The sequence below is a fragment of the Penicillium cosmopolitanum genome (assembly GCF_028827165.1).
Source record: "Penicillium cosmopolitanum strain IBT 29677 chromosome Unknown utg000009l:1.0-9042332.0:1.0-9050551.0, whole genome shotgun sequence".
Classification (NCBI taxonomy): domain Eukaryota; kingdom Fungi; phylum Ascomycota; class Eurotiomycetes; order Eurotiales; family Aspergillaceae; genus Penicillium; species Penicillium cosmopolitanum.
The window spans coordinates 7516006-7536292 of NW_026622679.1; the positions used below are offsets into that span (position 1 = coordinate 7516006).

The 20287-nt window shown below is 51.1% G+C and overlaps 10 protein-coding genes across 10 annotated transcripts; 7 read left to right on the plus strand and 3 right to left on the minus strand.

The window, feature by feature from the left end:
- Positions 1-655: 655 nt before the first annotated feature.
- psf3 (DNA replication protein PSF3) lies at positions 656-1530 on the plus strand (the record flags this gene model as incomplete). Its single annotated transcript, XM_056635528.1, has 6 exons — positions 656-697; positions 758-826; positions 883-941; positions 1024-1213; positions 1281-1389; positions 1463-1530. The coding sequence occupies 6 exons, from the start codon at positions 656-658 to the stop codon at positions 1528-1530; spliced, it is 537 nt and encodes a 178-aa protein (XP_056486148.1).
- Positions 1531-2920: 1390 nt separating this feature from the next.
- N7509_010892 (uncharacterized protein) lies at positions 2921-6030 on the plus strand (the record flags this gene model as incomplete). The annotated part of the gene is made up of 4 exons (XM_056635529.1): positions 2921-3059; positions 3141-3287; positions 3362-3621; positions 3679-6030. The coding sequence occupies 4 exons, from the start codon at positions 2921-2923 to the stop codon at positions 6028-6030; spliced, it is 2898 nt and encodes a 965-aa protein (XP_056486149.1).
- Positions 6031-6658: 628 nt separating this feature from the next.
- On the minus strand, positions 6659-8113 carry N7509_010893 (uncharacterized protein; the record flags this gene model as incomplete). The annotated part of the gene is made up of 1 exon (XM_056635530.1): positions 6659-8113. The coding sequence occupies one exon, from the start codon at positions 8111-8113 to the stop codon at positions 6659-6661; it is 1455 nt and encodes a 484-aa protein (XP_056486150.1).
- Positions 8114-9992: 1879 nt separating this feature from the next.
- sod2 (superoxide dismutase sodB) lies at positions 9993-10886 on the minus strand (the record flags this gene model as incomplete). The annotated part of the gene is made up of 4 exons (XM_056635531.1): positions 9993-10080; positions 10139-10206; positions 10262-10668; positions 10763-10886. 4 exons carry the CDS (start codon positions 10884-10886, stop codon positions 9993-9995), a joined length of 687 nt encoding a protein of 228 aa, XP_056486151.1.
- A 269-nt stretch (positions 10887-11155) lies between these two features.
- Positions 11156-13558, plus strand: N7509_010895 (putative G-patch domain protein (TFIP11); the record flags this gene model as incomplete). The annotated part of the gene is made up of 1 exon (XM_056635532.1): positions 11156-13558. One exon carries the CDS (start codon positions 11156-11158, stop codon positions 13556-13558), a length of 2403 nt encoding a protein of 800 aa, XP_056486152.1.
- An 882-nt stretch (positions 13559-14440) lies between these two features.
- On the plus strand, positions 14441-15070 carry N7509_010896 (uncharacterized protein; the record flags this gene model as incomplete). Its single annotated transcript, XM_056635533.1, has 2 exons — positions 14441-14720; positions 14799-15070. 2 exons carry the CDS (start codon positions 14441-14443, stop codon positions 15068-15070), a joined length of 552 nt encoding a protein of 183 aa, XP_056486153.1.
- Positions 15071-16495: 1425 nt separating this feature from the next.
- On the plus strand, positions 16496-17576 carry N7509_010897 (VIT1/CCC1 transporter family protein; the record flags this gene model as incomplete). Its single annotated transcript, XM_056635534.1, has 3 exons — positions 16496-16556; positions 16657-16996; positions 17066-17576. 3 exons carry the CDS (start codon positions 16496-16498, stop codon positions 17574-17576), a joined length of 912 nt encoding a protein of 303 aa, XP_056486154.1.
- A 310-nt stretch (positions 17577-17886) lies between these two features.
- Positions 17887-18474, minus strand: N7509_010898 (DUF4202 domain-containing protein; the record flags this gene model as incomplete). The annotated part of the gene is made up of 1 exon (XM_056635535.1): positions 17887-18474. The coding sequence occupies one exon, from the start codon at positions 18472-18474 to the stop codon at positions 17887-17889; it is 588 nt and encodes a 195-aa protein (XP_056486155.1).
- A 533-nt stretch (positions 18475-19007) lies between these two features.
- Positions 19008-19901, plus strand: N7509_010899 (cation diffusion facilitator family transporter; the record flags this gene model as incomplete). Its single annotated transcript, XM_056635536.1, has 1 exon — positions 19008-19901. One exon carries the CDS (start codon positions 19008-19010, stop codon positions 19899-19901), a length of 894 nt encoding a protein of 297 aa, XP_056486156.1.
- Positions 19902-19987: 86 nt separating this feature from the next.
- Positions 19988-20227, plus strand: N7509_010900 (uncharacterized protein; the record flags this gene model as incomplete). Its single annotated transcript, XM_056635537.1, has 1 exon — positions 19988-20227. The coding sequence occupies one exon, from the start codon at positions 19988-19990 to the stop codon at positions 20225-20227; it is 240 nt and encodes a 79-aa protein (XP_056486157.1).
- Between the last annotated feature and the right edge of the window lie 60 nt (positions 20228-20287).

Sequence of the window (20287 nt, forward strand, 5' to 3'; positions counted from 1 at the left end):
ACGGGCATTATGGTTGAGATACCTATTCAAGTAGAATCAAGTTGATGCTTACTCCAGGGCTATTTCTCGGACTTGTGCCCACGAAAATAAATTATGAGCGCGACTGTTCAAGTTGTTGCCCAGGTGTATATATACCGCCCAGGTGCCCATGTGCCCAGACATTTAAGGTACAACTACAAACCTTGGAACTAATAGTAGCCGAATCGCGTGAAGTATGTAACAACATCAAGGTTGTGATGACGGTGATAAAGAAGAGGGTGTCGACAATAGATGAATCGAAAACCATCGTCGCCAAATTATTATGACGCGTTTGGGTTCTGCCACGGTTTCAATATTGCGTTGTCAATTCTAGTAGATGACCTGGAAAGGGAGTCACGGCCGAACAAGTAAATAACATCCTGTCTACTGGGCGGAAGGAGATGTTCTCTAAAAGGAGACGTAGGAAGCTCTATTCAATCACGATCTCTTAGTGACAAAAACACTTTGCAGCTAATACAAGGACTGTGTTCAACATCTGAAGATTGTGGGTGGGTCGGATTCCCGATTAGGACAGTCATCGTTAAGATGCACGTGATCACGCGGCGCGCCGGCCAAAACGGCGGGACGCGCTGGACTCGATTCCCCGGCAGCGAGCGACGAGGCATCATTCGCCAGAATGTCGTACTATGACGTTGATTCCATCTTGACAGATGCACAGGTAAATTCAGACTGATTTATGATATGACTACTCAACTCAAGAGCTAACAGCTGGTGCCAGAAACTCCCTTGTACGTTCGAACTAGAAGTTCCAGGACTGGGCATCCTGGAAGGAAATCCAGGCGAAGATGTACGTTTTTGAACACCCACAGTTCTGGAAGAATCATCCTCACTCATACATCTTAGATTAAACCGGGTACTCGCATCGATCTCCCACTATGGCTGGGCGAGATGCTGTCCATCGGGTAAGACTGCGGCCCCCGCTAGGCTATTTGCCAAGTTAAAAGGCAGGAATGGCAAGTCATTTCTGACATTTGATTGCTACAGTGCACGACTGGGGACATCCCGTTTGGTCACGCTTGATATGCCGTCCGCGCTGTCTGAGCGAGTGATGAACGCACTGAAAGCAGACCCACGAACGGTTGACCTGCGTTCCTTGGCACCGCATTTCTACAGCCTAGGCGAGCGGATTCTCGAACTCTTTGAGGAAGAGGAGTTGGTCGACGTTTTGATGGAGGTATGCTATTGGCGGTGTTTCCCAGAAACCCTTGAGTGGGAATTGGTATTTCTGACATGGATTCTAGACCTTCAAAAAACGGGCGGCTGAGGTCTCTGATCAAGCTCACAACCCGCGTGGAGCCGTTGGAGACGGAGTGGATTTTCTCCGAGGTCTCGACGAGACAGAACGTCAGCGTAAGTTGCAGAGACTATTGTTCCGCCCGGCGGGGGCCAATGTGCTTTATTGGATCGAACTGACAGATTGCAGTGTTCCGAGCGGCTCATGATCGGGCTAAGGAGATGCGGGTCTGGAGCGGAGAGGCGAAGCGGAAATGATCAGTCAAGACCGACTCGAGACTCCGACTGAGCTGTGCTCGTTGAGAGAGTTCGGGGGCGGGAAAGTTGATCTATCAGGTCAAATTTAACTACATGAACCATAATAATGACTGCATGCCCAAAGGAGATGTGATCCACAATCAGCGGCATTTTCGATACCATTGTCGATCCGAATGAAAGTAACTTTGTCTTCCAATTTGTAGGCAAATTTCTTGAAACCTCCAAAAGGGGTACAACTAGCAGTACGAATAGCTTCCAGCTTATCGCGTTGCGCATGGATGATGTGGGGGCAAGTCAACCTTGGAAGATGACAGTGAAACTTGTCGATGCGACCTGTCCAGTGCGAGTCTTTATAGGAATATAATTTATATTTTGTACTTTGATACCTAGGTACTCTTGTGTGCTCCGGGTGATAGGTACATCCATTGCATACATATATACATAAGTTCCTTAGTTTGGATGGCTGCACATAGTGGGGCGGGCCACGCGATTTCAGTTTTGCTTTTGCTTTGCATGAACTCTTGGACTGAGAATCTAGAATGTTGAAGTCCTTTCTGTGCGAGTATCCGTACTTTGTACTCCCAGGTGCCAAAGTCAGAATGGTCCAGGATCACCTGGCCAGGCAAATGGAATCCTTCGACCCGAGCGTAAGGATAGCTGAAACCGACCCCACGGGCGCCATCCGATTGGGTTGAACTGATGTCAGGCACAGTGATCGCCCCGATGATCTCGTCCAGAGAGCTAGCGGGGGCTGGTTAGCCTCTCAGCTAGGGGAAGGCGGAAAAAAAAATAAAAATAAGTCGAGTCGAGTCAAGTCAAGGCGAATCTTCCATTCCTCGCCTCATTCCAGTCGTCTCCATGGCGGGGGCTTCCTCTCTCTCACTCTCACTCTCACCACACTCATTCTTTTAATCCTTTCTTTACTACTATCACAGGGTAATGCTACGTGCGATTCATTACTTCGCCCCGCGTGACTCGTCACAATCTCTCTCGATCCCTCACCTCGATAACCTCGATCTCAATCTCGATACTTTATACCTTCCCCCCCCCTGGTGGATTGCCCCTGCACAGCCAGAAACCTTGTATTGGTCCCACAAGTTCTTCTGTTCGCTTCTCGTCGCCTTCAATCTGCATCCCTCGCTTCCTGCAGTCAAATCTTCCTCTGCGCAACGTCGGATCATCCAATACATTGCCTAGCGATCGTCTCATTGTGGCACCAGGCCTTCCAGATTCGTTAATTAATTATCCGATGAGAGTGGAGAGCTCCGCTCTGAATTACTTTTCTCAGAGTTCCGATTGCGCAGGTCGCACACGGAATCGCAAACGGGGGATCATCGCCGCATGGGAGTACTAGTACATACAGTACTCGTATGCACAGTGCACAGTAGCCATGGATGTAAACGACCGGAAAACGCAGCGCCGCAGCTCGGCCGCTCCCTCGCACCCGCAGTCCCAGCCGCGAGGCACAGTATATCACTCTGAGACTACCCCATCCACCCGCAGTGCCTCCTCCAAGCGTTGTCCCAGCAGTAAGCCTCTCCACCCCCTTCCGTCCTAACTGCCCAAAACAAAACATCCGTCGAGCTAACCTTCGCTTCTCCTCACTTCAGATCAATCTGATCGTCCACAACATCCGTCCTTGAACCGAGTGAAGGGTAGAGCCAATATGAATACTCCTCCCCGGAAGAGCCCAGAGATGTCCTGGCTCAAGGATCAATCTCCTGTGCGTGGGACACGAACTCCGCCTCGCCCATGCAGTAGGTCCCCTCTTCCTCCCTGTCTAGGAATCATTGGGCGAATGCATCTAATGCTGGATTTGTGATTGCGACAGAAACATCTGAGCCTGGTACTCCAACCACATTGGTGAACCCGGCCTCTAGTCTTCTCCAAGATCTATTGAAGGAGCAGCGTGCCCATCGTGGTTCTCGAGGAACCGGATCTGAAGAATGGAATGATAGCCGCCCCAGGACCCCCGAGAACCGTTCCGTCCAGGAAGACACCGCCTCTGAGAAATCACGGAAGATGAAGGATACTTTTGCCGCAAGCTCACGGGAACAGCCGAAGGAGATGGGCGTCCGAGAGATGGATCAGGTGGGTCCCTCGGTAGAACCGATCGATCGATTAACACAAATCTGACCCCTGGAACAGTATGTTTCGAAAATCACCAAGCTGAACTTCGACCTGAAGTTGGAGATCTTCCACCGCACCCAACAGCTGGGAACTATGGAGAAAAAAATGGAGCGAATGGAAGAGATGGAAGAGGAGCTGCAACAGATGCACAAACTCGAGGAGGAAGTGGTGGAGCTCCGTGTGGCTAAAAAGCAGAACCACAGCCTACAGGAGTCTAACGATCGGCTTCGGGAGGAACTTCATAAGCGAGACCAGGCTGTCGCCGAAGCCGTACAGTTCATCTGCCAACTGGAGGCTAAGATCGACGAGATTGAATCGGGCGGACGCACTTCCCAGGCCTCATTTGGTCGTCTTGTGCTCGATGGGCCCAATGCAACACCGAGGAAGACAGCCCTTGAAATTCCAGAGCGAACGTCATCCAAGCGAGCATCTTTGAAATCGCCCGAACGCACTCTCAACAAAGTCCCCTCGTTCATGCGAGGAGACAGCGAAAGCACTTCGGTCCTGCGCAGCTTATACGTCCCAGAAGTGAATATGTCATACTCAGCTATGAGTCAATTGACGAAATCGGAAAGCTATAACACTATGAACGACATCCTGGAGCCGGGATCGCCCAGGCTCAGTGTACTGAGCGAGTGCAGCGAATTGCATCCATTAGATACCCCTACGAAATGGGATCAAGCTGACAAGCTGGATATTCCTGTGCGCAAGGTTTCATCTATGGATTCTTTTGACAGTTTCAACCCCCGGCTCGAACGCGAGGAGAGGATAAATCCCCAAATTGACGAATGGATGGAGCCGCATCAAGATATGCAACAGACTATAATCAGACGGCGCATGAATCGAGTCGCGTCAGATGCTTCCAAAATCCCAACAGCCCCATTCAGGATTTCGTCTAACCATCAAGGACGCGGGCGTCTGGACGAGTCGCTCTTTGTCGGTGTCAAACTTCCACCCACCCCCGATACTATGAGTACCGCTCATGTGGCAGGTCGCAACGGCTCAAATGGTAGCATGGCGGCCGCTGCGCAGAGAAGTCCCAAGCCTGAACACGACCTTTGGCTTGCTGGTCGACCATTGGAACGGCATCGCTCTGCTGATGAGCTCACAACCCGAACTCGCCGCAGCTACACTGGCAGCGACGTCACAGACAGTATGCAAACAAACTGCAGCGATACCCCTCGCCTGGGCTTCATGAACGATAAAGAATCCCCCTCCATGTTCCCTTTCAACACGGTTGCCTCGAAAGCCAGTGAACTACTTGGGCCTGGAAGTCCCAACAACCCTGTCGTTGATCCATTCGGGGGTCTTCTCCGTCAAAACAGCAATGGTAGCCAAGATGAAGCAGTGCCTCCGGCGATTGCTGTGTACCAAACCCCTACCAAGACTGTTTCCAAGTCTCGGTCCATGGAAGATGAAGCGTCACCTCCGCTCACTCCCCAGGAGTGGATCGCCGCTGCAAGGCACGCTCCTCGGTCTCGCAAAGAGCTAGCTCATGGCCTTCGGGTTGAGCGAGAGGGGCGTGATGACCTGCCACCCCGCAAAGTTATCAGCCAGGCCGCATTCCATGACGAGGATAGTGTTGACTCCTACCCAATGGAGCATGATGCGCCAGGGGTCCCGACCCTCGACATGGACACACTCAATATCCTTGAACAGCCCATTGCTGAGGTCCCTGAAGACCCCGTTCCGCAGCAGAAATCCGAGCCTGAACAGCGCCGGCGCTTCAGCTTCCGGCCCCCATTCCTGAATCGTGCAAACCTCCCTCGCCGTCTCCAGCCCTCGCAGACTGTACCTGACCTGATGGACGACGATGAGGAGGACGGCGCGCCGTCGCCAATTATCCCGAAGACTCGTAATGTGGGCGGCGCAGGTCGTCGTCCTATGTCACAGATAATCGCCAACTCAACGGACTACTACTCATCCAGCGTCCCTGCTCCAAACGAGAGATTCGGAAACGAGAACTTCACAGTCAAATCCTTTCACCAATCTCTAATGGAGAGTCGCGACGAAAACCTTCCCCCTATCCAGAATGGATCTGCCACCATTTCTGGACGTCCCACAACATCCCACAGCGCAGATCACAAACGTCGCAGCTCACTTGGAATCTTTGGGTGGATGAAAGGGATGAGTGCTAAACGCCCAGAACCCGCAACCCCTGCTGATGCAGAGGATTTTCCCGAATCTGTGAAAGACCCGCGTCCAGTTTCGCGTCTTACACATGAGACCAGTCGGTTGACGTTGGGGCGACCTTCCACTCCAGATTCAATGGACGCTCCTCATGTTCGTCCGCGCTCGGAAATGACAATGTACTCCGACGACCAGGCCCGTCGCCCACGTTATATGGGTCGTCGCGCTCGTTGGGGGTAATTCACCCCGATAGCAAACTTCTGATGCTTTCCCAACTCTCGCTGTCCTCGCTCACCTCCTTGTACTTATGATACCCACGTCCATGTATAACAACAAAAAAGAGTGGGCAGCTTCAGGAAAGGTGTTATCATCCCAAGACGGCCGATTCCTTTCGTTCCTCGGGATGTGAATTTGCGATGGTTTTGTACACTCTCCTATGTATCCATATTTCAATTCTTCCTGCCGGACAGGAAGAGTGCTCATGTTTTAAACGATTTAAGTGCGCAGCATATTTCTATGGAAAGGCTAAAATGAAAACTACCGGATTTGGGTTTGCAATATAGCTAATTATATTATTCAGTCTCTGATGATTTTAAAAATTGCATCGAATCAAATCCTGCCCTTCGGGATTCTCACCCAAACATTTTAGCCCTCTATCGTAGATTACGCCTAGTCGCTTTTCATTGATGTTCACTCTCAAAAAATCCGTAATTTTGTGGCATCCAGGCCAATTCGTCACCCGTTACTCCATTACCTGTCCTCGTCATCAAACGCCGTCCTTTGAAAAGGGTACCAAGATTTTTTTTTAAAAAAAAATCAGATAATACACGAAAGAAACAAAAGGATTAATTAACCGCGACCTTCAAGGTTAATACCAATCGTTACCCTTTTCTCCTAATTTCTTCTTTTTCGGATTGAGAGAAATCACACGTTGGCCGGGGAGCGCATCGGCAGTAAATGCCGCCTCAAAGATACTCGCGATTCCACGCTTAGCATAATGAGCGAAAGCGTCGTAATCATCGCGTTTCCCATTCACGGCTCCCCACTCCAGGCCCTGTGGAGACATACCATTGCCTAGGTCACTCCAGCGTGTCACAACGATAGCTTGTCTAAACACGCCGGGGCGCGAGTCACCGCGGTCTTCAGAAAGCTTCACTTCGATGAGATATTCAGTCGGACACTCGGGGCACCGACGCATAGGCCTGCAGAACCCACAGAGCGTAGTCAGGGCATTAGGATCAAACCCTGATCCCTTCCAGCGATCCTTGACTTTGTGTTCGAGGCCCTGTAGTCCGCCTGTCTCGCGTGGTCTGGGGATATGGCCTAGCGCGCACTTACAGGCGGGCATGAGTTCGCCGTCCCGCCAATGTGCGCAAGCAGAAAAGTAGGGCCAGTAGTCTTCGCGTGAGAAGAGGAGGATTCGTTGTGCTGATGCAGGCAGGTCGGCTGGCGCAAATGCCTGGCTAGTTACCCGCATCATCAGCCGTCCTTCATGAATGTGGAATCGTGAGCTGAACGACCAGCCATCCCGTTGCCAACGTCTACCCATGTCCTCGACAGGGATTCCATATCTCGGCCCGAACCGATGCGCACGCATGACGAGCTGGACAAAGGAATATGGGAGCATTCGGCCGTGCGTGATGCGGTGCCGTGGCGCTGGATTAAGCGCGTTGAAGGCATTGGCGCAGTTGAACAGCGGGTTGATAACGTGGGCCGGCCTCATGCGTTCCTGTCCTTCCTGTATGCGGCGATGATACCGGCCACAAGGGAAACAAAGTAAATGATGCGGCAGAGACTGATCAAGTCTGGCCAAGAAATCAAGTTTATAATGTAAGTTCTGCGACGCATCCAGCGAGAGGAAGTACCGCGGTCCCAGACGGCGGTACAGTGTAATCGTCGCAATTGCCAAGCTAGCCGCATCAGCCGGATCCAAGTACCAAGCAATAAGCGCCCACAGTCGCGATGGCAGCTTGGCAATATCCCCTTCTCCAGGTTCTCGATGGTCCTCGAGCTCCCCGGTAGGCCCATAGCTGTCAACCGGATCCAACAAGCCAAGAGAGTGGATCATGGTCGTGTAATCGCGGCGCTCCCCCAATTGCGTGTCAACATTAGCATGCATCTGCTTATATTTCTCCCGGTGCATCTGCAAGGGCGCAAGATTAGGCATCGGAGGTGGTTCATCGGCGCTGGGACATGCGGCCAGCCGCAGGTCGGTCGTCGAGCGACTGCCCTTCCGGAGGGTTTGACGGGATTTCTTGGGTCGCAGGGCGTTGGTGAATAGGGATCGGAAGCCCCCTTTCGGGCCGGGACTCTCTGCCGACATGGTGAATTGCGCACGACTTGGAGGTCTGGGGTCCTGCGAGTGGATTTCGAGTGGATGTTTGTAGAGCCTTGAACTTGAACTCGAAGACCCTAGGCTGCCCCGAGGGCTTACGTGACGGCCCGCGTCGGCCCGGGTGAGCCACATCTGTGGCTGTTCTATATATAGTGTTTTTGAGTCTGCGATTGTTGTCCGATATTTGGATGTATTCAAGTTGATAATAGGTTATTGTTTTTAGAATTCCTAGTTAACTTACTTGGATATGCAGGAATTCGGCATCTGACTTGGCACGTATATGTACTCACCGAAATATGGACGTGTTGGAGTATGAAGCCCTGGAGGGACAGGTTATAGACCGTGAAACTGCCACCATTACTAGTAGTAGTACATAACTTAATCTTCAAAGATCATTGAAGCATGGTTTATTGAGCCATCCCGACGTCACTCGACCCAACATTTTCTCATACATGTTCAAGTTTGAACCACTTCAAGTTTGAAACACTGAAATCTACAACAAGCAATTGGGAATTGGCTATCGCAACACGCCAATTGCTCATTCTGGTACTCCGTACTAGTTGGAGCATCTTCTAAAAGTTACTAGTAGCACTAGTAACGGCAACTATGACAGCCTACTACTAGTGTGCAGCTGGTGGCCAAGACCGCCCCTTTATCCCCCCGCCTTTTCCCCACCAAAATATGGGGTTAGTACTACGAGTGTCTGACTGTAATATGGCATTCATGGTGGGAGTAAATACTATATCATGGTCATATCTAGTACTATATGATATGTCTACGGCTACACATCTAGGTAGACGGCTTCAAGTTGATATCCTCTCAATGAGCAACTGTCGTATATACTCTGAAGACAATAGAGAACATATTCCATGATACTATATATAGTACCATTCGTGTTTTCCACTGGCACTACTAGTAATAGATGTACCCTGTCCATGGATAACGATATTAGTAGAGTTACACCCCAACCTTGGGAAATGCCGAGGTTGATAACAACCTGAACATGCAACTTTTAAAGTGCGAGGCTTTCTCACGGCCGAGGTTCGCATACTACTAGTAGTATTCGGCTTCTTTGTAAAAGCCAGATGGTTTTCTACCGCTAATTCTATTCTCCCCAACGCAGGGTCATGTGGTAGTTTCCACAATAAATCAATTGACCTGTGAAGCATCCGTTTACGCCTGCTGAACCTACCTCGGATATTGATGTTTGCGTCAAGTCCGAACATGAAGTACAGGAGCCAGCGGACCTTGAGCCTCTAAACAACCTTGGCCCTAATACAAGCATGTTGTTTATACGCGCTCAGGCGAAAAAAGAGTCTGACTGCAATGTTAGCTTCTACACCAGACACGCCGATGAATGGCCATGGCTTCGCTGATTTCTGTCAGTGGATCATGTGAAGCTTCTGTTACAGATCGACTACAATTGAAAACGTATTGAGAGGCTTGAATTGCTGAATATTCAGGATAAGATGAGGACCATTGCGTCGAAAACGCGACCGACTCTAATGCAGATTCTAGCGGTGCATTTTCTCTTGAAGGACCACCTGGATCGAGGTGTCTCATCCAGCTCGACATATGACGTGCTAGAAAAGAATGTAGTCGAATATCTACGCGCCAAAACATGTGCCGATTCCGAGTCCGACCCGGTTTCTCGACCGTGGCAAGATCTGAGCATATGGCCGCGTCATTTGAAAACGATCTGGCGAATATTCAGGTGATGCATCGCAGGTATGGTATCAGATAGAAATACAAAATGCCGCTAGGCATTGATTTAATATACGCATGCTACAATACATGGTAAATTTAACTATCCATCTCAAAGGTATACATATCAAGTCGCTTTCAAAAGGGTCACGGTGCAGTCCACTTAAGAGAAACGCTTCTCGACAGTCTTCCAGTTGATGACCTCCCAAATGGCCTTGAAGTACTCAGCCTTGCGGTTTTGGTAGTCGAGGCTAAATGGAGGGTTAGCAAGTAGTTGGGTGGGGGACTCTTGGTGGTGGTTATGCTTACTAGTAGGCGTGCTCCCAGGCGTCAATACCAAGGAGGGGCTCGAACTGACCGACAACGGGGTCCTGGTTCTTTTGGTGTGTCAACAGTTGTTATTCTACTCCTGACGGAAACTAGATTACTTACGGCGTAGGTGCGGATGCTGATCTGGCCAGTCTGCTTGTCCTTGACGAGCCAAGCCCAACCGCTACCCTGGATACCAGCAAGAGCAGTGTTGACCTTGTTCTGGAACTCACCGAGGCTACCGTAGGTCTCATCGATGGCCTTAGCAAGGGCGCCCGAGGGGGGCTCACCACCGCCGGCGCTCTTGGGGGCCAGGTTCTCCCAGAAGAGAGTGTGGTTAAGGTGACCACCGCCGTGGAAGTTGATGGCGGGCTTCAGGACAATCTGGGTAGCAATGTCACCCTTGTGCTGAGCCTCCTGGAGCTGCTCAACAGCGGTGTTGTAGCTGTTGACGTAGGTGTTGTGGTGGTTCTTATGGTGGAGCTCCATGATCTTGCCGGAGATCGACGGCTCAAGAGCGCCATAGTCGTCTTGGTGTCACGTTAGTTCATTGAGTTCTTTCTAGATATGCGATTCGATTCCGAGTGAAGTAATTCCGGGGGTACCGAGGAAAGAACAACTTACAGGAGAGGTCGGGCAGAGTTGCCTTGCCGCGGGCGAAGGTCAAGCCCGCAGCTCCGGCCTTGAAGGAAGCGGACGCTCCTGAGCGCAGAGCGACGCGTGCAGAGTTTGCGAGAACAGCAGCCATTTTGAAAGGTGGATTGGGGTATTAATGAAGACGGAGTGTGAGAAGAAGTATGTGGGAGGCGGAAGGGTTCAATTGAAGAGGAAAAGAAAGGATAAGCGGGAGACTCTCATAGCTAATGAAGTAACCGAGCTTAACGTCATTCTTGCTTTCGCCGGTCGGGTGAGAGTTTCTCCGCCCCCGACGTGAATTTCATATGACAACTTGAGCAACCAAGTCATTGATTACATTAATCCTCCCCACTTCAAGCTGCGAGGGACCAGCGTGGAGCTATGGAGTCGCCATCTCCTCCATATGCCGGCCAAAAGCGCAAAGTCACCGACATGAGCTCCTCCGACGAAGAGGATGCGCGCCCGATTACCGGCTTCAGCGGCTTTGCTAGAGCCCGCGATCGTTCCGAATCTCCTGCCACCATGGGTGGTCTGGGTAGCACGTCACGCAATCCTCGGAATAACATGTCAAATTCGAATGCACCTTCGCGAGGGGGAGCAGCCGGTCGCGGTGGAAAGGGTGGAGGCGGCAGCTCGTTCGCCGCGCGCATGATGGCGAAGATGGGCTACAAAGAAGGACAGGGTCTAGGAACCACTGGACAGGGTATTATCAATCCGATTGAGGCTCAATCGCGTCCGACAGGTGCCGGTTTAGGTGCGGTCCGCGAGAAAACCAAGCAGGCTCGCGATGAAGAACGCCGAGAAGCCGAGCGCAAAGGCGAAACGGTCGAAGACAGCTCCGACGAAGAAAAACGAAGACGGAGAAAGAAGAAACAAGAACGCCGAGAAGCCGAGCGCAAAGGCGAAACGGTCGAAGACAGCTCCGACGAAGAAAAACGAAGACGGAGAAAGAAGAAACAAGAACGCAAGACAGAAAGTCGGAGTGGTACGGGCACCCCGGTTGCACGCGTCAAACCTCAATTCCGCACGGCAAGAGAAATGGAGACCGACATGGAAGGATTGGAGGTGCCAAACGTTCTTAAATCTCTTGTGGATGCTACAGGCAAGGAACAACGAGTCCTGACCTCGACGGCGGGCTTGATGACATCGCAAGATTTTGTGAGCCAAGGAGAAGGAGAAGCTTTGAAGATTGCTCGCCGCGCTCGCAACGACCTTGAAGCTTTCGCAGACGAGTGGAAAGGCTTGACGGAACGGAAGAAGTTCGTCGAGATTGAGGAAGCTCAGGTTGTCGAAGAATTGGACGAATACCAATCTCGAGTCGACCATCTTACAGGATTGATTGCGGCTGTGCAGGAGCTGGACTTCTTTGAACATGACGAAAGCATTATATCTAAGTTCGACGAGATGACTGGCAAGCTTGAAGCGATGGAATCGAAGTACCGCGATATTATGGATGAATACAAACTGGCGGAGGCCGCTGTGGCTGCCATACATCCTCTATTTCGGCAGGCCATGGAGGAGTGGGAGCCACTACAGAACCCTACGTTCCTCGTTTCAAACCTCAGTCGTCTCCAGCCGCTTCTCTCTCGCCAGAACAAGAAAGGGGAAATCCGACAACGTCAGTCAACTTCTCCATATGAGACTATGATATACACTCTATGGCTACCACGAGTCCGCTCAGCACTCATGAATGACTGGGATGTCTATGAACCTTCTACTGCAACAAACTTGGCAATGGCCTGGAAACCGGTCATACCGCCATTTGTATTCACAAATTTACTGGATCAATTGGTGGTTCCAAAGCTCAGTGGTGCGTTGAAGCAATGGAAACCCCGAAGCAGCCGACGACATCCGTCTGAGCATGATGGACAGTTCCCTTGGTGGTTGTTCACATGGTTACAGTACTTGGACGACCGACACACCAACCCCAGACAACCAACAGGTCTCATGTCGGATGCCAAGAGAAAGTTCCGTGTGGTGTTAGATTCCTGGAGCCTGCGCCGGGGCCTTGTGAACGGCATTGAGTTGTGGCGAGATGCATTAGGCCCAGAGTTTGATGTATGCTTGCGCAATCACCTACTACCTCGCCTTGCACGTCATCTTCGTGAGGACTTTGTCGTGAACCCGCAAGACCAGGATTTGACCACATTAGAGGATGTCCTTCGCTGGAGAAGTTTTTTTAAGCCCAATGTTATGGGCATGTTGCTAGTGGCGGACTTCTTCCCGAAGTGGCATGAGATCTTGTATATCTGGCTCACCAACGATCCTAATCACGAAGAAGTCGGCGAATGGTTCTCATGGTGGCAGACTCAGGTCCCGGCAGAGATCAATGATCTTGCGATGGTTCAGGATGAGTGGAATAAGGGTCTGCAGACTATGGATCATGCCTTGAATCTTGGAGATCGCGCCGCGGCCGAGTTGCCGCGCCCCGCACTTCCCATGCAGCCAGCGCTTCCCACGCGAGAAGATGCTGTGGCCGAGGCAGCAACGGCAGCACCGGTTCCTTCGCACACCAAGCCCCAGGCGAGCAAAGAAGAACCTGCATTCAAGGATATTGTGGAAAGTTGGTGCATGGAGCAGGAACTTCTCATTCGTCCATTGCGGGAAGCGCACCCAAAGAATGGCCTGCCTCTGTTTCGGATCACGGCGAGCGTCACTGGAAGCGGTGGCGTGGTGGCATATTTACAAGGCGATGTCGTCTGGGTTCAGAACAAAAAAGCCAAGGATGTTTGGGAACCGATGGGCTTGGAGGATCAATTGGTGGAGCGTGCCGAAGGCCGATAGGGCCTCCCACCTACCACATAGACTATGTACAGTTCCATGTTTACCAGATTTCATTACGAAGATATCCCCAAAATTGCATCACCCCATCTGCACTCCAAAGAACAATTGCTGCGATGTGACGTGGACCTCGCAGGCCTTCAAGGCTGATTCGACCCACTTGACCCACCGCACATCTGGGGGCCATTCTTTCATCGCATCATGCCAATCTTGCCCAAAGGGTCCGGCTGGGCGCCATGGGGAACTGGTTGTGTACGACCTTGATCATCGATGCAAACGCGTCCATGTACAGACATACGTTGGTCATCCCGCCACAAAGGACCAGGGTAGTGCCAGGGACCAGACAAGAAAGAGGACTCATTCTTGACGCCATACCCTACGGGTCGACGCAAGCCAAGAAAGTCCCCAAGCAGCTCCAAGCAGCCGGGCACTCCGCCTCAACCGGATCTTCATTCAGTTTCCTTGTTTCGTCCTACCCCAGTTTTTGCAGTTCAACCACTGGCCCTGCGGCTCCTTGACCCCTGCCCCTCCCAGTTCTTGGCCAAGGCACTGCCTGCTGGGCTGTCTGGGAGCCACGGTGGTTTTATTGGTCGCATGAGCTCCATGGGGCGATGGGATCTCCACGGATGGCACGGCGTACAAATCATCTTTCAGCTTCGGTGACAGCTATTCGTGAATCCCTCCCGAATATGAGGGGTGCCGATAATTTTAGATAACCCAGGCGTGATCAAACTCTCGGCATATTATTGGCATGCCGTAGTATTTAAAGGGTATTGCATCTCTCTGGAAAATCGACCTCTTCCCCCTGCAGAAAATTGAAGAAAGACAAAGCCCCTCACTCCATCTTTCACAAACCGACCCCGATCCATAAATCCCACAGCCACCATGCAGACCAAGGTTGTCGTTTCTTTGCTCCTCGCTAGCCTGGCAGCGGCGGCTCCTCAGGCTACAGGCTCAAGCGACTCGGATATAAACATTCCAGCCAGTATTCAGGGCGAACTTTTCTCCGCTCTACCTACCTCGGTGCAATCAGAGCTTCTGGCCGACCCCACTGGTGCTCTCCCCTCAATATATAGCGAGTACGCGACTAAGACCGAGTGGATTTCGAGCCTGCCATCGGATGTCCAGAGCTGGATCAGCGGCGCCGAGTCCTCGATCTCTGATAGTGCGTCTGGCTCTGGCTCTGGCTCGGCCACGGCCACTTCCACTGCTACTGGTTCTGCTGCCACTGGCACTGCTACAGACAGCGACAGCACCACCCTCACGGGCTCTTCGTCTGGGACAGCCACCGACTCGACTACTGGCTCCAGCAGCGTAGTCGCAACCACCACCGTCGAGTCGACCGCAAAGACCACTAGCTCCGAGACTGGCTCATCGACCGCCGCCAGTAGCAGCGATGGGGCTTCGAGCAGCGCCGGATCGGAGACTTCGACTGCCGGTGCCCCCGCTGCCACTGGTATGGGAATGGGCCTGGCAGGTGCTGCCGGAGTCCTGGGCGTGGCGCTTTTCCTGTAAAGGAAATACGGCGAGTGAAGATATGTACATACGCTTGGTCTCCAGTTATGTCCAGTTTAGTCGCAGGTGGTCTCCATTATTCTAATCTGTTGGGACTTTGTGGTGGACTAGTTTTTGGATTTCTTTGTTTCCATGAATAATGGGAGTTGTGGTTGACTCCGCTGTATTTGCAATAATTGAATTCCCATGCACCAATGTTAGTCTATGGTTGTTATATTCTATTCCTAAGGTACCAGTAGTAATCTTACTCCATACAACCCTTGGAGGTACATTTGTACTACTAGTAGCTATTAGTAGGTGTCTATTAATTTAAGGTTCCCGCTGATCCGCAACGGTTCGTGTAATAGTGTGACGCTTTGTGGTTGATAGTACCCATTTACTGCTTGTAGTACACTTGATCCTACGATTCACATGTTCTTTTACCGTTCAGTCAAAGAAAAGCAAAGAAAAAACAAAACCCCACCAAGAGAGATGCCACTCCAATAGTAACAAACGGTGTACGGTGTACGGTGTACATAGCTTCCTACAATGGTAAACTCCGAAGAAATCAAGCCTCAGTGGATCGTATCCAAGGTAATCCCGAGCCCTAAAACCCGGGAATGTCTCCACCACCAATCAGCGCCAAACCATTGCCAGTCGATCCAGATAGATCGCCGAGTGCAGCCAATCACCTCATCAATAATGGTCAGCACGATCATCACCACCAATCGCACCTCATGTATTTGTCGTCGCTTGCAGCTCTTGGAACTGACCTTGCACCTTTGGAGAACCTCAAGACCGGACGGGTTACGGTCGCTGACCTTTCTAATGCTCCTGATTGGTGTATCGCCCTCGAAATGGAATGCATCTCCAGTTTTTTTTTTCTTCGACTTTCTCTGCGCTAATGAAGTTTTGCGTTTCCAGAGCGTTGAGAATCGGTGAGGACTGTGGCCAAAGGTTTTGCACAGAGTTATAAGGGACGTGCGTGGTCTCTTCTAAGACATATTGAGAGTTTTCTACTTCAAATCCATCTGTTTCAGCTCCTCCTCCTTCTCTGTACTTCAAACGGGGAGTATCATTGTTTTCGTTGTTGCTTTCTGATCCACCACCAAGACGGGTTCCACGACTCCATCCAGGCCTGGCTTTGACGACCGATCCCCCCCCTTTTAAATCCCCCAGACTTCTCTCGCCTTTTTTCCTTTTTTTTCTTGCTTCGCCCTTCAGAGCTCCTCTTGCATTCTCTTTGCCCTTTCCCGTAAACGTGAATCTTGACGTCAGAATTGCTTGCCACAGCTTGCATAGCTCGGGCAATCCTTCGAAAGTCAATAATCTCCCGGGTTCCAGGCCACTCAGGATCGACACTGGGCAGAAATTCTGTCAGATCGATTTCAATCGACGAAATCATAACAGTTTGGGAAGAATCAAAACATAGCATCACTCAGCATCATGGCCCTCCTCTTCATCAAACAGAAGCTGTTCCCTATACAGCAATCCAACAAGTCTTCCAGTGAGTATTCTCCTGCAATATGGTTTCATATTTGCTTTTCCAGAACAAAGCAAAAGGCAAAAACAAAACAACGGTTCGAAGCTAACCCATTTTCACCTAGACAAGCCCCTTCTTGCTCGTGGAGATGACGACGAGACCCTCCGCGACAGCGACTCCGACCAGGACCTCGAGTCCCAGCGTTCGTACGATACCTTCGGACGATGCGTGAGCAATGATGATTCCACCGCTTCCTCAAGCAGCACACGGTCCCGCATCAATCCTCGTATCGTTTCAGATGCCATCCTCGGCCTTTCGGATGGATTGACTGTTCCTTTCGCCCTAAGTGCGGGTCTCTCTGCCCTGGGAAACACCAAGGTTGTTGTACTGGGTGGTCTGGCGGAGCTTGCTGCGGGTGCAATCTCTATGGGACTTGGAGGCTACGTTGGAGCTAAGAGCGAAGCGTGAGTTCAATACCCCTTTGGTCTACCGTTCTTTATATGTGCATCGACTAACAAGGAACCTCGCTATAGTGAATCATATGAAGCCACAGTTCGTGAGACACAGGAGTTAATTAAGAGTGACCCGCTCGAAACACAGTCCATGGTGCGCCAGACGTTCGCTCCATACGGACTCTCGCCCACTGCCATTGAAGATATCACCCGCGACTTGCATGCTTCGCAAGACCGATTGCTCGAGTTCTTGTTGGCCTTCCGCCACCGCGAGTCTGCGCCTGACTGTAATCAGGCCTGGATCTCTGCCATCACCCTGGCTCTGGGATATTTCGTCGGTGGATTCATTCCTCTCATCCCCTACTTCATCCTGACTCATGTCATCACCGCGTTATATTGGAGCATCGGCGTCATGGGCATTACCCTATTTGCCTTTGGATACACCAAAACTGCCGTTGTACGTGGATGGTGCGGACGTGACAATGTCATGGCAGGCATCTGGGGAGGTGTACAAATGTGCCTTGTTGGCGGTATTGCGGCCGGCGCAGCGATTGGATTGGTGCAGTTGATTGACGCCGGTGGTGCTCAATAAACCTCTCCCCACTGGGATTCAAAAACTGCCTCGGCGATTAACGATTTCATGTCAGATTTTAAAAGCATTCTCGGAGTTTTATCTTCCTCTCGACTCTCATCATGACTCTCCATGGGTCTCATCAGCGAGCATTTATTTTTTACATGTTATATGATTAAAACATAATTCATTTCCCCTCATTGCTCCAATCGTAAATACTTACTAGTAGTACTTTTATTACATATGTTGAATTATACTAGTAGCGGAATACTGAACTCACTCCAAAATGTGAGACAAACATATGTGTAGATACCACCTATTGGGATATCATTCACCCGGCCAAGGCCCTCTGGACCAAGGTCAGCGCTCGCTCCGATAAATTCAGCTTTAGCGCCTCGTCCCGACCAGCAGGGGACATCTTGCCCCAAGTCTTGCGCAAGATATCAACCATCTTCTCCTCATCCCCGAGATCCTTTTCAAACTTGTCAAACTGGTCATCTAAGAAAACCAAACAGGCCACATCCTCCAACGTTTGCGTATCGGGGTCACCGGCCTTCAAATCGGCCTTTTGCACCATTGCCCCAACGCGTGCTGCCTCCTCCTCGCTATACCCAGCCTCGACACACATCTTTTTCACCAACGCAGCCTGTCGTCGCTGTAGTCCCGCACGCCAGGAGTGATATCCGATCTTCGTGGCGGGGTAGGAGCTGCGCGGGACTTCCCAGCGGCGGAGGTGCTGGGCGCGAATGGCGAGGCGGAGAAGCTCGGGGGCATTGGGATTTAGGCGCTCGAGATAGAATGTCATTTGCTCGGCGTAGTGGAGTTCGTAGGGCTTTGTGGTGTTGTTGGTGGTTATTGTGTTCGGGTCATCTTTGTGTGCGGCATCGATGCGCTCGAGGGCGCCGTCATATTTCGACATGGTAGATTGCAAGCGAGCTGTAGAGAAACAAGTTGGTGCAAAATCGTTGTCCTTTGATTGAGGTCTGGAGACTGTCTCTTATCAAGGAGGGTTCGCGAAGGAAAAGTGCCAAGGTGCGGTCCGAATTAACTGCGGTGCGGCCGATAAGGTTGATGGGGCTCCAATTTCCCAAGGTCGGAAATGGAATTGTGCCGTCGCTGATTGGCTCTGGCGAAGTATACCCGGCCAGGCTCGGCCATCCGTCACACATCCCCTGGTCCTATATCTTGGAGGGTTTGACTATCCAGGTTCAAAACTAGGGCTGATCTGTACCCCTGCAGACCAAAAGAGGAAAAATAAGCGTCCCAATCGTTCGCAATCAATCCATCACGCTTGTAATCGCCAAGATTATTGGCACGACACAGCCATCCTTGGCGTCGACACCCTTAACTGTCAGTTTTTATCTGATCGGATCTTTTCTCTCCAGGATATTGCCGGTCTAAACCTGAACTTTAACAAGCTTCAGAGAATTCTCGGCATAGCAGTCATCCAAAATGGAGGCGGATCCCTTTAACCTCCAACAATACAAGGCTGAGATCAGCTCGCAGAAGAAGAATTGGCTTCCCCTCCCCACCCAGCCAAGCGAAAAGGTCAACAACTTCTACATTGAGCAAAATGAACTCATCGATGGCTTTCTCTCCAGTGGTGATGAAGAGCGCCTAAACGCTATGGACATCGCGCAGAACGGCGGCAAGGTGAAACTTGCCGTGCGAGCTAGCTTTGTGGTCAACTTCTTTCTCTTCGTCATTCAACTCTATGCAGCTATCTCAACCGGCTCCCTTGCTCTCTTCGCTACGGCTGCCGACGCCTTCATGGATCTCGTATCTTCGATTGTTATGCTCGTTACCTCCCGCATGTCCACCCGCCCTAAACCATACAAGTACCCTGTTGGACGCCGTCGCATCGAAACAATGGGGATCATCATGTTCTGTGCGCTCATGACGGTTGTTGGAGTGGAGTTGATTATTGAGTCGGCCAAGGCTTTGGCTGATGGAGAGACAGAGTCAAGTCAGCTCAAGTTGATTCCGCTGATCTGTGTTGGAGTCGCTATCTTCTCCAAGTTCTGCCTGTTCCTATACTGTTATAGCCTGCGACGGTACCCCGCTGCCCGCATATTCTATATCGATCACCGAAATGATCTTGCAGTTAATGGCTTCGGCCTTCTCATGTCGATTGTGGGAAATCGTCTTGTGTGGTATCTTGACCCCGTCGGTGCTTGCTGCATTGCTCTTCTCATTCTATTTTCTTGGGTGTCGACTGCATTCGAACACATGTGGCTTATTGTGGGCAAATGTGCGCCCAGATCTTTCGTAAACAAGTGCATCTATGTGACGATGACACATGACCAAAGGATTCAGAAAGTGGATACAGTGAGTAATCCTCCGTGACAGAAGGAGATGAGGTCAAATACTAATAAAAATAGTGTCGCGCATACCACTCCGGCCAGCAATTATACGTGGAAGTCGACATTGTAATGGACCCGGAGACCAAACTGCGAGAGTCACACGACGTTAGTCAAGAATTACAGCGCAAACTGGAGGGGCTGGCAGATGTTGAGCGTGCCTTTGTGCATGTGGACTACGACTACCATCATGATGTCAACGAAGAGCATAGGCCTCTATATGATGCTGATGGGACGGGCTCATCGATCCGGGAACTGGTGAAACGATTGTGGACCCGGTATGATAAGAATGACCAGGGAAGTGCGGTGTAGACGGGAAAGCCTCTCTCTGTACTACACAGAGAGATCTGGCATTCCCAAATTATGGCTGAT